Source organism: Canis lupus, chromosome 11 (genome assembly GCF_011100685.1).
Source record: "Canis lupus familiaris isolate Mischka breed German Shepherd chromosome 11, alternate assembly UU_Cfam_GSD_1.0, whole genome shotgun sequence".
Lineage (NCBI taxonomy): Eukaryota > Metazoa > Chordata > Mammalia > Carnivora > Canidae > Canis > Canis lupus.
The window spans coordinates 1,485,084-1,500,426 of NC_049232.1; the positions used below are offsets into that span (position 1 = coordinate 1,485,084).

Genomic DNA, 15,343 nt, shown 5'->3' on the forward strand with positions numbered 1-15,343 from the left:
CTTGTAACACCATCAATCTAATGGGCACTAACTAGATTAATATATAAGATCCAGTTGAGATTTAGAGAACATTCTATCCAACAATAGCACAATACATATTCTCCAGGGCCTAAGAGACATAAACTAGTATAGACCATACCCTGGGCCATAAACTACCAAATTTCCTCAAATTTAAGAGAACTTAAATCCTCCATAATTCTTCACTCACAAGGGAATCACACAAAAAATCAGTACTGATAAGACAAAAGGGAAATCTGCAAACAGCTGGAAAATTCTAAATAATCCATGGGTCAAAAAGGATGTTTTAAGGAAAATTTTACAATGTGCTGAATTAGTGAAAATGAAAACACACCTTATTAAAATTTGTGGTTGGACACAACTTAAGTAGAGCCAAGAGGGAAATTTAGAGCACCTAATGCATACATTAGAAAAGGAAAAATTTCAATTCAATAATCTAAACTCCCATCCTAAGAACCTAGAAAGAACAAAATAAATCAAAAGCAAATAGAAGGATTAAAAATACTAAAGAACAGGAATCAATGAAATTAAAAACAGGAAAAATAGAAGGAGTTTTTAAAAAGATGTTTCTTGGGATGCCTGGGTGGCTCAGTGGTTGAGTGTTGAGTATCTATCTTCAGCTCAAGGTGTGATCCTGGCTGGGATCGAGTCCCACACTGGGCTCCCCACAGGGAGCCTGGTTCTTCCTCTGCCTATGTCTCTGCCTCTCTCTCTGTGTCTTTCATGAATAAATAAAATCTTAAAAAAAAAAAAAAAAGCTGTTTCTTTGAAAAGATCAATAAAATCAGTAAACCACCACCAAGACTGACAAAGAAAACGAAGACAAAAATTACCAATATAAAAAATGAAAGGGGTTATCACTACAAACCCTACAGAAATCAAAAGGATAAGAGACATTATGAAGAATTCTACATACATAAATTTAAACACATATATGAATGGGCCATTTCCCTGAAAAAAAAAAAAAAAAAAAAAAAACCTGACCAAACTCAGTATGTAATTTAAATAGCCCTATGCCTATTAAAGAAACAAATTCATAATTTAAAGACTACCAGAAAAGAGGGGCACCTGGGTGGCTCAGTTGGCTAAGCGTCAGACTGTTGATTTTGGCCCAGGGAATGATCTGAGAGTCATAGGATCAAGCCCTGAGTCAGGCTCTGTTCAGCACAGAATGACCTGAGATTCTCTCTCCTCCTCTTCCTCTGCCCCTCCCCTCTACTCATGCATACTCTATAAACAAACAAACAAATAAAATCTTAAAAATTCCCAGAAAAGAAATACCCAGGCCCAAATTGTTTTGCTGGAAAATTCTACTAAGCACTTAAAGAATTAACTCTAATTCTATAGACTCCTTCAGAAAGAGGGAACACTTCCAAATTCATTTTATAAAGCTAATACCAAACCAGATAGAGTGAGCATAAAACAAATAAAACTAAAGACAGGGCAGCCTGGGTGGCTCAGTGGTTTAGCACTGCCTTCAGCCCAGGGCGTGATCCTGGAGACCCGGGATCTAGTTCCATGTCAGGCTCCCTGCATGGAGCCTGCTTCTCCCTCTGCCCCCCCCCCCTCTCTCGCTCTAATAAATAAATAAAATCTTAAAAAAAAAAAAAAAAAAAAACTAAAGACAAATACCTCTCATGAATACAGAGTCAAAGATCCTTAAGAAAATATTAGCATACAGAAGTAAGCAATAAATAAAAAGAATGAGAACCGTGACCAAGTGGGATTTATTCCAGGAATACAAGGCTGGTTCAATACACAAAAGTCAAAGCAAAGAAGCAAAATTTTAAGAAGCAAAATTATATAATCATATCAACTGATGCAAAATAAGCACCTGACAAAATTAAAAATTCTCAGAAAAAGAGGAATAGAGGAAAACTTCTTCAAATTTGTAAAGACAATCTATAAAGTACTTACTGCTAACATTATACTTAACAACGAAGACAAAATACTTTCAAAAAAAGATCAGGAAAAAGAGGATGTCTGTTCTCACAACTCTTATGCAACATAGTGCTAGAAGTTCTAGTCAGTACAATAAAGCAAGAATAGGAAAGAAAAAGCAGACAATATTGGTAAGTAAGAAATAAAATCATCCCTCTTTGCAGATAACATAATTCTCTACTTCACAGAAAATTCCCCAAAAAAATTGTACAAAAAAAAAAAAAAAAAAAAAGCAACCCTAGAACTAGAAGTAAATTCAGTAAGGTGGAGGATACAAGTTAAAAATATAGAAATCAAATTCAAAAAGACCTAGGCACCCCTGTTTACTGCAGCATTATTTAAAATAGCTAAGATACGGAAGCAATCCAAGTATCCATCCATAGATGAATGGATAAAGATGTGGTATACACATACGATGGAATATTACTCAGCCATAAAGAGATCTTGCCATTTGCTACAACATGGATGGACCTACAAGATGTTATACTAAGTGAAATAAATCAGAGGAAGATAAATATTACATTATTTCACTTTATGTAGGGTTCAGCTAACAGGGAAACACAAATTAAACCACAGTGATATCACTACACCTCAGAATAGTGACAACACCAAGCTGGTGACGATTCAGAGTAACTGGATCACTCATTTATCACTGGTGAAAATGTCAGATAGTACAACCACTCTGGAAAACAGTTTGGCTAGAAAACTAAACATGACACTAACATATGACAGAGCAAACTGCATTCCTGGGCATTTATCCTAGAATAATGAGGACTTAATGAAGACTTATGTTTCCACAATAACCTGTACACAGAATTGTTCATAGCTGCTTCATCCATAATTGCCAAATATTGGAAAGCCAGATGTTCTTCAATAGGTCACTGGTTAAACAAATCATGATACATCCATACCATGGAACACTGCTCATCAATGTAAAGGAGCAAACACGCAACAACCCGCGTGAATCACCAAAAAATTAACCTGAGTGAAAGAAACCAATCTCAGAAGGTTACATACAGCACAATCTACTTATACAATATTCTTGAAATTTCAAAACTGTAGAAATGGGGACGATTATCAGTGGTTGTCTGAAGTTAACAAGTAAGCTGGGGCAAGCTCAGAAAAATAATAGAATTTGTCCCAAAAGAAGTGCAACCAGTGAAACAATCCTTCCAGGAAAGAAACATAAAACCTGGATGTCAAACATTAGAGGATCTTTCTGAAAAAGAAGAACAAGGGATCCTCAAAAACTAAGGTGCCACAAGACTGGCCTACCCCTTCCCACACTTCAAAGGCTTTCATACATATTAACTCAATGTGAAAATCTGTGACTGATGACCCTCACTTCAAATACAATTGTGAATCCTTACAGAAATGAATACAGTCAAAGGTCTGTAAGATAAATACTGCAAGATTACAAAACCTGAAACTACTAAAAGGACATAAAAATAGTAGCTGCCTCTGGGATGAGCAAGGGACCTGAAGAAGAACAAAGAGAGTTTTCACACTCTATAATGTCCTGTTTCTTTTGCATTAGAAAATAGACACAAAAGTCACAAAATACTGTTAATTCTTATGGTTAATATATAGATACACATTGCTACATTTTATATTTTTGTTTCTCAAAGTTAAAACAAGAAAATGTAAAAGGTACACTCACCATAGGGAGACAGAACAGATCTATAGCTCGCTCACATTTCCCTGACCTTTATTTTAAGGAGCCTCAGCCAAGCCAAGCCCATACAGAAAAACTTTCCAAAGAATCATTTATAAAGCTGATGTTTGTTGAATATGGCTTTACATACATTTGTAAATGTTTTTTTTGTATTTTCTATTTTACTTATTTTTGTGAAATTACTGTTACTTTTATGATATGAAATGGATTTATAGGAAAGAAAATCTTATTTCTTAAGAAATAAGAGTAAAATTCTTGAAGACTTTATTATGTGACTATTTTTTTAGGAATTGATTATAGAGTAAGGTAGATACAAGACTGGTAAAGAACCACTTAATGTGATAAAAAAAAATTCTAGGTACTGACATATTATTAAAAATATAACTTTTAGGGGCATCTGGGTGGCTCAGCTGGTTAAGCATCTGTCTTTGGCTCAGGTCAAGATCCCAGAGTCCTTGGGATTGAGCCCCACATCAGGCTCCCTGCTCAGCGGGAGAGTCTGCTTCTCCTCCTCCCTCTGCCCCTACTCCTGTTTGTGCTCTCTCAAATAAATAAAATCTTTAAAAAAAATATGACTTTAAATTTTGCTGATTAAAAAAATACGTATTTCCTAATAGTTTTCACTAGATCAATTATGTCCTCAAATTCTAATCGATTAATGAAGTCCTCATAAACCAAGTTTTTAAAAATGCTCAAAAACTGATCGTTATTAGTTATTAGCAGGTTCAAATGTATCACAATTTTTCACTCACTGATTTCTGCATTCTGTGAGTCTCTGGTTTTTTAGATTTGAATAAAAGGGGGGGAAAAAAGCCATTCGTAGTATGATGAAACAAAGTGTGACCTCAAGAATGCATCATCAGAACGTAGAACTGACTGAAACAAAGGCTTTCTAGAAAGCAAAGTTGGGCTAGCAGTGAAAAAGAATACAAAGGTTAGTAAACAGTCTACTGGTGGACAAGACAAAAAATCCTGGGATATATCTAATAAACTGATGAAGTTTGGAGAAGAGTGAGCCTGATAATTCCTGGCAAAAGGATTCCCTTGTATAGCTTCTTTAGACTCAAAGACATACATACAAACCACAAGAAACACAAATATGGGAAATCATACCTTTCAGGCCTAAAGTCTGCAACTGAAACAGTTTTCCCAGCTCAAAAGGTAGAACTCGTAACAGGTTGTTATTTAAATGGAGTTCCCTGTGGATGTAAAAATTCCATGTCAGTATATATATTACCTTTTAACTCATAGCTAAAATTAGCAATATAGTTTCTTTTTTTTTTTTAAGATTTTATTTATTTATTCATGAGAGAGAGAGGCAAAGACATAGGCAGAGGGCAAAGTAGGCTCCCTTCAGGGAGCCCAATGAGGGACTTGATCCAGGGACTCCGGGACCATGCCCTGAGCCGAAGGCAGACGCTCAACCGCTGAGCCACCCAAGTGTCCCAGCAATATAGTTTCTAAGAATATAATCTTCTAAGAATGACAAAATCATATTACATTCCAATGTCCAGAACAGTACTTCTTCAACGATATATAGTAAAAAATAAAACAACAAAAAAGTCCCAGACTGCCACAAACTGATACATTTTTAAAATACAAGAAAAAATTAAATTATGAGAAAAATGAGATGGGGAAAAAAGACCAACAAAACACAACCCCTTATTTTAAAAAAGTATTAAATTCAACAGATACAAAACTACTCTCACATGTTGTGTATTTCACTGCAGGTTGATGACACAGTTTACAAACTGGCACAGTCCACAGACCACCCCAAGAGCAGAGTTGAACCAACACATGTGGAGTCTACTACAGCTTTAAGAAAGAAGAAATGATAAAACAGCCTAACTTGTGAATTGTTAAAGAATTAAAATGATCATGTAGCACCAACTGTAAATAGTTCATGACAGCTGCAAAATTAAGTTTATCATTAACATTTCTCCAAATTAAAGTTTTGCTTTAGAAATGTCAGCTATGTTAACCACTAATGATTATTTTAATGATTCTTTTGTACAGATAACCATATTGTAACTATCAAAGGAGTCTTTAGTAGGAAAAAAAGACCCAACCAACACTGAGATACTTAAAATTTTCTAAATAAGTTTATTAATTTTTATTTTTTATATTTTTAAAGATTTTTATTTATTAAGGAGAAACACACATACACACAGAAAGAAAGATGGGGGCAGAGGCAGAGACATGGGCAGAGTTGGAGAAGCAGGCTCCATGCCAGGTGCCCATTGTGGGACTCAATTTCATGACTCCAGAATCACACCCTGAGCCAAAGGCAGATGCTCAACCACTGAGCCACCCAGGTATCCCTATTTATCAACTTTAAATGTAAATAAGAACTACTTCTATAATCCCCTGGTTCTTGGAATTTAAATGTACCTTCGTTTTTACTTAATGAACCAGAGGCTGGTGAGTCCATAAACCAAACAGGAACAACTAGTTTCAATTTATTTCCACATATATCACATAGGAAAGGAGGTCTTTAAAGGAGATTAAAAATGGTCATAGTTTATACTCAGTAATTAAGCCTAAAACAATGTCAAAAAGCTGGACTGGGAGCAATAAAGGTAAAGAAACTCTCACAAGGTCCTTATTTCTTTTTACTATGCAGCAAATGGTAGAAGGCAGCAAAAAAAGCCAGTGGAATCAAGAGAAAAGGCAGGTAATATGAAATGGGGCAAGATTTTCCATTAGGATTAGCATACTAACCGGAACTTAGCTTTACATTCAACTTGGGTAGATCCCATCTACCTTATAAAACAGAGATAATAAAATAAATAGCAATTACCATTAAATACAGTTTGTGTCAGGCAGGGTGCTGGTAGTTTCTCACTCATTACTACAATTATCTCTCATTTTAGCCCTGGCCAGGTAACTATTATACAGCAACGTTACAGAGAACAAAACGCTCAGCAAGTTTAGGAAGCTTGCCCAAAATCAACACCTCATAAAGTCAGGATTCCAAAAAGAACTGAGTGACTCCATGCCTTATCTACCTCCTATACTCCACATGATAGTCCCCCAAACCCAGTGACTAATTCTAGCTTCTTTCAAGTCCAGGCTTTATTACCATCATGCATATAAGCCCACGGATGGCTCATTAACAGTGGTTTCCTGGACCCTGTGTTAACCAGGGTATGATGCCCCAGAATCTAGGGGTGGAAAGTACCACAACTGTCTGTCATAGGTGAGTGTGTATGTGAGATAACATAACTGCCTTCTATCTGTCTATCCCCACTTGTCCAAATAAAGTACATCATACAAAATGTAGCAATAAAACAAATTTTAGGCAAGATAACTACTGGATTTATTATTTATTGGTTGACATTCAAGTTTCTCAGAAAACTTCATGTAAAGGTTATAGTTAGGTTTGCTTTTGTTCAAATACCATTTAATTGGTTCTGCTGTTTCTGGGCAAAATAAATGCCTTATTTTGTTTTTAGGGGGTATAAAGTCATCTAAGAAGTAAAGTCTGCACACCTGAGTGATACCATGTTTCCGAGTTCTGCCGGTAAACTCCGGATTTTATTAGAGGACAGGTCCAGATACACCAGATTGTGAAGCTTGGCAATGTCTGAAGGAATGCGGGACAGGGAATTGTCACTCAGGTGCAAAGCTGTCAAGTGAGTTAGTGACCACAAAGATGAGCTTAAGCTTCTTACTTTTCCTGTAAGAGAAGAAAAAATTGGGAAAGGATTATATAATGCTCTCTATAGTTTGGTCCCTGGATTAAGGGACATTTAAATGTTTCTATGAGTAATAATAATAATTTATCATACAAAAAATTGTAAGGAAGGGTTTAACAGGAGAAAGATTACCTATTCCAGAAGGATGCGCTGCTATTAGGTTATAAACTCTCCTTAACAAACTAAAAAATCTAATGTTTAGAGTGCACCATTATTTTTAAGTGCACAATAGTTAAGACTCTATTCTTTAAAGTTGCTACTTAGCTATGACATGCAAGAAAAGGTACGAATAATTTATAGTAATGATAAATCCAGTATTTCACCATAATTAATTTGGAATTATGGCAAAAAAAAAAATCAAATCCAGTATCTGAGAAGCTATTCCTACTCTAGAAAATAAGAATTCTGCCTGAAAACAAAAGGTACACAATATACTCTCAGATTAGCAGAGTTAAGCTGTACCGAATAATTACAAGCAAAAATACCCAGAAACATTACAGATATGAAACCATAAATATATAATCAAACAATAGTAGACACAGGATTTAGTAACAGAAAACAATTACTTCAATGCAACATTAAACTAGTACTTCGGTAACATCTTGATAAGATGCTAATTTTTCTACAGTCCGTTGAAGAACTAAGAACTTCCCCCCAATCTCTTTAATGGTCCAGAATCTAGTCTGAGAAAGAATGAAACAGAGATGTACTGGAAATACACTAGTCTTTAGGAACTGATTTTCTATTGGCTGAAAAAGCAATCTTGAGACTTCTAATCAGGATAGAGTAACAGGGACCAAATTTACTATCCTACCTGAACAACTATCATACCAGACAATATACATGAATCAACAGACTTCAGAGATCAGACATCAACCAGCACAGAAGAGTGACCCCACCCCTGAAGAATCACAAACCAGGCAGCTTATGGACAGTAACACAGGGAAGGGATCCTAGGGGCAGCACAGTGATCTCCCCCAAGTTCTGGAGACAGGGAAGCCAAGATGACTAGAATTTACAAAGGCAGAGTACCAGAAAGGAGATGAACAGAAAAAGAAGTCTGGAGATAGGAAAGAGATCCCTCCTCAAGTTTTGAGCTGAGTACCTATCATTATAAATATGTGAGAAACTGCCTGAGCCAGAGGGAACACCCAAAAGGAAAAGAAACAACAATCCCCAGATTTATGCAAAACTGAGGCTGATATTCCCAACTACCAGAGGGAAGATTTCATAACTCAAAAGGTGCCAGACTTAGCGATACAAAATTAGCCCTAGACAAAAGACTGCTCTGGCCTTAGCTAAGAAAGTTTAAGAGCAAGCCTCAAAAGAGTTAAACTGCTTCTAAGTAACCGAACTGTATCCCAAAACAAAGCTCAATACTGGTTATAAGAACACAAAACTATGTTCCACCCAACAAGGCAAAATTCACAATGTCTGGCATCCAATAAAAAATTACTAGGCATGCAAAGCAGAAAAATAACAGCCATAATGAAGAGAGAAAGCAATCTATCAAAACCAGTCCAGAAGAGATAAGGACAATAAAATTAAGTCATTAGAAACTACTCTAAGTGTATTCTATATGGTCAGAAACTAGAAGACTGGGCAACCCCGGTGGCGCAGAGGTTTAGCACCGCCTGCAGCCCAGGGCGTGATCCTGGAGACCTGGGATCGAGTCCCACGTCGGGATCCCTGCATGGAGCCCGCTTCTCCCTCTGCCTGTGTCTCTGCCTATCTCTCTCTCTCTCTGAATGAATAAATAAATAAATCTTAAAAAAAAAAAAAAAAAAGAAACTAGAAGACTAAACTTGTTAGGCAGAGATATAAGATAGCAAAGACACCCAAAGTGAACTTCTAAAGTTGAATACCATGTCTAAAATGAAGATACAGCAATAAAACTACCCAAATTAAAAGAGAAAAAATTCACATTTAGACAACTTTAAACAGCCTAATATATACATAATTGGTGTCCTGAAAACAGGTATGTGTTGGGGACAGAAAAAAAAAATCTTAAGAAATAAACCCGAAAGACAACTGGACATCCATCCACATGCAAAAGAATAAAGTTAAACCACTACCTCATACCATATACAAAAATTAACTCAAAACCTCTTGGAAGAAAACACGCAATTATGCAATGGTATGTTAGATAGGACACTAGTAGCACAAGCAACAAAAAATATGTTAATTGTACTTCACTAAAATTAAAACCTTTTGTGCCTCAAAGGGCACCATCAATAAAAAAGTGAAAAGATAACCCACAGAATAGGAGAAAATATTTAAAAATCATAAATTTATTAAGACATTTGTATCCAGAACATATAAAGAACTGATACAATTCAGTAAGAAAAGACAAATAATTCAATTTAAAAACGGGCAAAGAACAGGTACTTATACAAGTGGCCAACAGGCACATGGAAAGATGCTCAGTATCGCCAGACAGGTAAGGTATGGTAAGGTAAGGTTAATCAAAAAGCACAATGATATACAATGATATACTACTTCATACACACTAAGATAACTGTAATCAAAAAAACACAGATGACAGCAAGTATTGGCAAGGAGTACAGAAACTGGAACCTTCATACACTGCAGATGGGAATATAAAGTAATAAAGCCACTCTGGAAAATAGTATGGCAGCTCCCGGAAAAGGTTAAACACAAGTTACTGCATAAGCCATCAATTCATTCTTACATATATATACAAAAGAAAGAAAAACATGTATCCACATAAAAATTTATACATGAGTATTTATAGCAGAATTATTAAGAGTTCAAGAAGTGGAAACAATCCAAATATCTGTCAACAGATTAATGGATAAATAAAACATGGTATATTCCTACAACAGTATATGCAATATTAATACATGCTAAAACATGGATGAACTTTAATATTTTGCTAAATGGAAAAAACTGGTGATCATATATTATAGGATTCCACTTATTTGAAATGTCCAGGACAGTAACAAATCCACTGAGACAGAAAAAAGATTAATGCTTACCCAAGGGCTGGCTAATTGAGAAGAAATGAGGAACGTCACTAATGTGTACAGGGTTTCTTTTGGGGACAATGAAAATGTCAAATTGATTGTGGTAATGAGTGCACAACTCTATGAATATACAAATCACTGAATGTGCATTTTAAGTGGTTAATCATGTAAGATATATCTCAAGCTATTACAAAAAGAAAAAAATGAAGACAAAGAGGCAGAAAAATTCTCCACTTTTGATGAAAACTAAAAACTTAGACACAAAAAGCTCATGAAACCCAAGTGCGTGAAAACTCCATGAAGAGCAAGAAAGAAAACTACAGGAAGGCACCATCTTAATCAAATGGCTGAAAACAAGTGATAAAGAGAAAAATCTTAAAAGCTGTCAGAGGAAAAATAATTACACAGAGAAACAGATAAAATGTTGCGGACTTCCACTTATAAAAAAAAATGTGAGAGAAGACAGCAGTAATCTTTAATGTACTGAAAGGGGGGAAAAAAATCCTCAGAGTCTAACAACCCAGCAAAAATATCTTTCAAAAATGAAGGCAAGTTACAAGATAAAAAGAGCCATAGAGATGGATGGTAGCAAGGGTAGCACAACATTATGAATGTCATTTGGTAAAAACCTTCCCACAGGACGCTCAGTGGTTGAGCATTTGCCTTTGGCTCAGGGCATGATCCCAGAGTCCCAGAATTGAGTTCCACATCAGGCTCCCTGCATGGAGCCTGCTTCTCCCTCTGCCTGTGTCTCTGCCTCTTTCACTGTGTCTCTCATGAATAAATAAATAAAATCTTTAAAAAAACAAAACAAAACAAACTTTCCCACAAACAAGATTCAAAAACCAGAAGAGCTCACTGGTGAATACAACCAAACTTTTAAGGAAGAACAATTCTACACAGATTGAGCCAGAAAACTGAAAACAAAAAGATACTTTCCAATTCATTCTATGAGGCCAACATCACTCTGATACCAGTACAAAAAAACCTACAAATCAAATCCTTCATGAACATAAATGCAAATTTTAACAAATCAAATCTAACAATATATTAAAAGGATAATAACCAAGGAAGACTGGTCCCAGGAAATTCAAGGTTTGTTAAGTACTAGAAAAAAAATTACTCAAAAGAAAATATTCAATTATTCAATAGAAAAGAGAATCATCTACAGAGATGTAGAAAAAGCATTTGACAAAATAGCATTTAGAATCAGCACCTAATCAAATCAGATCATCAATTTAAAAAAAGAAGCTCTCTCAGTAAGCTTAGAACCGAACTTCTTCAATCCTGATAAAGGGCATCTATAAGGTTAATGATAAAAGAATTAATGTTTTCTCCTAAGATCAGAAACAAAGTAAGATACGTCCACTATCACCATTCCCATTCAAAATTATGCTGTAAGTTTTAGCCAATTCAATAAGACAAGAAAAACTTTGAAGTGGAAAGAGAGAAGTAAAGCCATGGCACAATCATCTATGTAAAATCCTAAGATTCTATAAAAATACTAATCAGGGAGTTTTTAGCAAGAGTGTAGAAATAATATATCAATATACAAAATATCTACTGTTTTTATATATAGCAACACACAATCAGAAACATATTTAAAATAACATCTACAATAACACCAAAATTATGACACAGAAGCAAATCGGACAGAAAAACATGCAAGCAAGACCTGGGTACTAAACACTACGGAACACCCCAAAAGAAATTAAAGAAGTCCTAAATAGGTAGAGAGATATACAGTGTTTAGAGATCAGAAGATTCAATATTGTTAAGATATTAGAGCTCCCTGAACTGGTTTAGAGAGTCAACACAGTCACAATCAAAATGCCAGCATGTCTGAAAACTGGCAAGCTGATTCTAAAATTCATATGGAAATTCAAAGGCCTTACAAAATTCAAAACAACTTTAAATGCTTTATTTACATGGAATATTAGCTGTATGCCGCAGTTCTATGAACTGAAAAATAAATAAATTTGTTTTATAAATAGGCTATGCTGTAGATTCTACTCTAATTATTACACAATAAGGAAAATCACTTTCTCAGATCAAGATCGATTTTATTACACAGCTGTACTGAGGTATAGTTGACATATATTAATTAGCATGTATGTAAAGTGAATGATGTGATGATATATTTGGATCTGTGTGTACATCTTTCAAACTATCACCACATTCAAGGAATATATCCATCATTCCCTAAAATCTGTAATTCCTTTTCCCCACCTCCTTCATTTGTCCATTCCCTTCCCCAATCCCAGGCAACCACTGTTCTGCTTTTTTCAACCATAGGATTGGTTTATATTTTGTAGAATTTTTATTTTTTTTTTAATTTTATTTTATTTTTTATTTATTTATGATAGTCACACAGAGAGAGAGAGAGAGAGAGAGAGTCAGAGACACAGGCAGAGGGAGAAGCAGGCTCCACGCACCGGGAGCCCGACGTGGGATTCGATCCCGGGTCTCCAGGATCGCGCCCTGAGCCAAAGGCAGGCGCCAAACCGCTGCGCCACCCAGGGATCCCGTAGAATTTTTATATAAAGGGAGTAACATAGTATATACTTTCTCTTTTTTTGGTCTAGCTTCTGTATTTATTTTGATTATTCATCCATGTAGTTGATTTTTAATAGGTGATTCTTTTTTTACTATTCCATTATCTGGATATGCCAGCATTTGTTTAATCATTTACTTATTAAAATAATGTGGATGATTTCTAGTATTTGGCTATTACAAGTAAAGCTATATTTATGTACAATTCTTTGTAGAGGGTATAACTTCTCTTAGGCAACTACTTAAGAGTAAAACTGTTATGTTTTAACATTTAAAAAAACTCAAAACTCTTTTTGCAAAGCGGTTGTCACATTTTATGTAAAGCACTTAAAACAACACAAACTACTGAGTGCATGTTTTGCATGTGTTTCAGCCTCAAGATGCTACTTAACAAAAAAAAAAGGGCTTGAAAAATGCATTTTTATATTTGAACTTAACAGAAGCATACAAAATTCTCAATCAAAAAGGTAGCCAGAAAAGAAACTAAGTAGTCTGTGAAGAAGAAAAGGGGGGGGAGGGGAATCAAGTCTAAACAGTCATGTATAAATACATCAGCCATACAGGTGGGATTATCCTGACCTCAATTAAGAGGTGTGTTTTGGGAAGTAATTCCATTCTAAAGTGTCCAGAATCCAGTGTCCAGACCAGGATTTCAGGCTCGTAGCTAGGGAAACTGCAACTTGGGAAAAGGAAGAAGACTGTGTTGTGAGAATGACAAACTGTACTACGGGGGAGAGAGAGCCTAACTGAATTACATGAAGGGCACTAAAGAGAACAGTTGGCAGATTAAATACATAGATAGTGCTTAATTTAAACATAGTAAAGTTGATGGGGAAGGAATTTTACTGAACACAACAAAGCACATGAATTAACAAATGGAAGTTTCATCCAAAAGGAAAATACAACTGCAAATGCCCTGAGCCAAAGACAGCTGCTCAACTGCTGAGCCACCCAGGTGTCCCTACATGATTCTTAAATGTGATTTTAAAAAGAAAAAAAATGAAAAAACGATGGAACTATGGACTTTCAAACTTTTTTTTTTTGCTGTAAAAGATTTTCTAACACTGATCTAAGGTTAAGAGAGATTCTAAAAACATTAAAGGTTAAGATGCTTACAGTTTTGGGGCACCTGGGTGGCTGGCTCAGTGGTTGAGCATCTGTTCAGGTCGTGATCCCAGGGTCCTGGGATCTAGTTCCACATCAGGCTCCCCCGAGGAAGACTGCTTCTCCCTCTGCCTATGTCTCTGCCTCTCTCTCTGTGTCTCTCATGAATAAATAAAATCTTAAAAAAAAAAAAAAAAAAAAAGAAGATTCCTTACAGTTTTAACTGCATTTTCACTTTTAAACTTGATTCCCTACAATGAAAGAGAAACAGATCATCATTTTAACTTTCCTCATCCACTCGTTACATCCTTTTTCATTATCAAGTTTATATCATCTCCAAGGAAGATAAACAAACGGCCAATTAACGTACTCTGGATTTCATGAGCTATCAGGGAAATGCTAATGAAAACCATAATGAAATACATCTTTTACCACTAAGATGACTAAATCAAAGAGACATATGTAACAATTTTTACCAAAGAGTGGAGAAATTAGAACCCTCCTACAAGGTTGGTTTGGAATGTAGAGTGATACAGAAACTCTGGAGAACAGTCTGGCAGTTATTCAAAAAGTTAAGCAATTACCATATGATCCAGTAATTCCACTCCTAAGTATCTACCTGAGAGAAATGAAAATACCCACATAAAAACTTGTACACAACTGTTCATTGCAGCACTATTCTTTAGAACCAAGTAGAAACAGTCTGTGACTTATAGCAAGAAATACATACACATTTGGGGGGCATCTGAATGGCTCAGTTGGTTAAGCATCAGACGCTTGGTTTCAGCACAGGTAATGATCTCAGGGTCTGGAGGCTGAGCCCTGTGTCTGGCTCCCTGCTCAGCTTGGGCTCCCTACTCAGTTCCGAGTCTACTTGTACCTCTCCCTCCCTCCATTTCACACACTTTATCTCTCTCTCCTTCTAATAAATAAAATCTTGAAAAAAAAATAAAAGAAAAATACGTTTGGTCTTCACCTGTTTCCAGCGTGGAGGCCCTAAAACCCTTGAAATTTCCTAAGTGATTAAGCAGTGAAGTATCTTTTGTTATCACAGGTACCCTCCTGAAAGACACTACTAGAGTTTTAACCTTAAGTGAGGTGACTTTCTAAAGCCCCAGGAATGGGGGCTGGTTGCCAGGGAAGCCAATCAAGATGAGAGGGATGAAACTTTCAGTCCCCACCAGCCCAAAATCTCACCCCCACCAACAACCAGGAAGGAGAGAGGGGCAGGAAAAGTTATATCAATCTCCAGATTTAATCAACTGTGCCTAATGAAGCCTCTGAAGGAAACCCTGAACTGTGGAGTTCTGAGATTCCAAGATGAAGAATACAGAGAGGTAGGATGCCTGCGCGGCTCAGTGGTTGAG

The 15,343-nt window shown here is 35.9% G+C and overlaps 1 protein-coding gene across 6 annotated transcripts in view; it reads right to left on the minus strand.

Annotated features, from left to right (window-relative positions):
• The window catches only part of CNOT6 (CCR4-NOT transcription complex subunit 6), a 69,951-nt gene that overhangs the window by 15,679 nt on the left and 38,929 nt on the right, over nucleotides 1–15,343 (minus strand). For 5 of the 6 annotated variants that reach the window (XM_038551711.1, XM_038551708.1, XM_038551707.1 and 2 more), the window contains 2 exons: nucleotides 7,127–7,313; nucleotides 4,748–4,833 (listed from right to left, as the gene is read on the minus strand). In XM_038551711.1, coding sequence (XP_038407639.1) covers nucleotides 4,748–4,833; nucleotides 7,127–7,313 — 273 coding nt within the window. Of the gene's footprint in view, nucleotides 1–4,747; nucleotides 4,834–7,126; nucleotides 7,314–13,988; nucleotides 14,049–15,343 lie in introns of those variants that run through there. The other variant, XM_038551712.1, reaches the window with a different exon arrangement.